Source organism: Petaurus breviceps, unplaced genomic scaffold (assembly GCF_028583685.1).
Source record: "Petaurus breviceps papuanus isolate PSGF00001 unplaced genomic scaffold, PetGlider_PUasm1.0 555, whole genome shotgun sequence".
NCBI lineage: Eukaryota > Metazoa > Chordata > Mammalia > Diprotodontia > Petauridae > Petaurus > Petaurus breviceps.
In genome coordinates this window covers 1,193,315-1,194,060 of record NW_027186373.1, presented here as the reverse complement: position 1 = coordinate 1,194,060, position 746 = coordinate 1,193,315, and the positions used below count along the sequence as shown (strand labels likewise).

At 79.0% G+C, this 746-nt stretch overlaps 1 protein-coding gene across 1 annotated transcript in view; it reads left to right on the top strand.

Annotated features, from left to right (window-relative positions):
• TRIM28 (tripartite motif containing 28) overlaps positions 1-746 on the top strand; it is a 6,594-nt gene that overhangs the window by 811 nt on the left and 5,037 nt on the right. The window contains exon 3 of the mRNA XM_069102787.1: positions 69-741. Coding sequence (XP_068958888.1) covers positions 69-741 — 673 coding nt within the window. The remainder of the gene's footprint in view (positions 1-68; positions 742-746) is intronic.

Sequence of the window (746 nt, the reverse complement as noted above, 5' to 3'; positions counted from 1 at the left end):
CCCCCCCCCCCCGCAAGCGCCTTTCTTCTGCCTCCCGGGCCCCGGTCCCGCCCCCGTGCGGAACGTAGTGGCGTCAGGGCGTCGCAGCGCGCGGGGGGGCCCGAAGCGAGACGGTTGGCGGGCGGCGCGGTGACGTCGGTTATTTAGCCCCGCCCCCTCGGCGTGCGCTCTCTTTTGCCCCTCCTCCGGCTCCTGGTCCTGCTCTAGCGTCTGCTCTTCTCGCTCCTCCCGCTCTCACTCGTGCTTCTGCTCCCCTTGGCCTCGGCGCGGCCCGGCCGCGGTCCCCTCGCCTGCGTCAGGCACCGCAGCAGCCCAGCCCAGCGGCCGCGTTCTTCCCTTCGGCCGTCCGCGAGCCCCGAGGCGGCGCGTGGTGCGGGCCTGGGCCGTTGGTCAGCGGAGCCGAGCGGCGGCGGCGGCGGCGGCGGCGGCAGCGGCGGCGGCGGCGCGCTCCGCTGTGCGCCTGCGCGAGGCGGGAGCGCCGGCCCCTCCCCCTCCTGCTCTTGGGCGGCGCGCGTCCCGACGCGCACGCGCAGAGGCCAGTGACCGAGGCCGCGCCTGTGCCCGCGCACCAGCGATCCCCTACGGCCTCGGCCTCTGCTTCGGCGGCGGCGGCGTCGGGAGCGCGAGCGGAGCCGCGTGAGGCCCGGGCCCAGCCCCGGCAGAGAGCGCGCCAGCAGCGCGGGATGGCAGCGTCGGTGGCGGCGGGCGCGGGCAGCCCTGGCTCCGGGGACGGGCCCGCGGGCGCC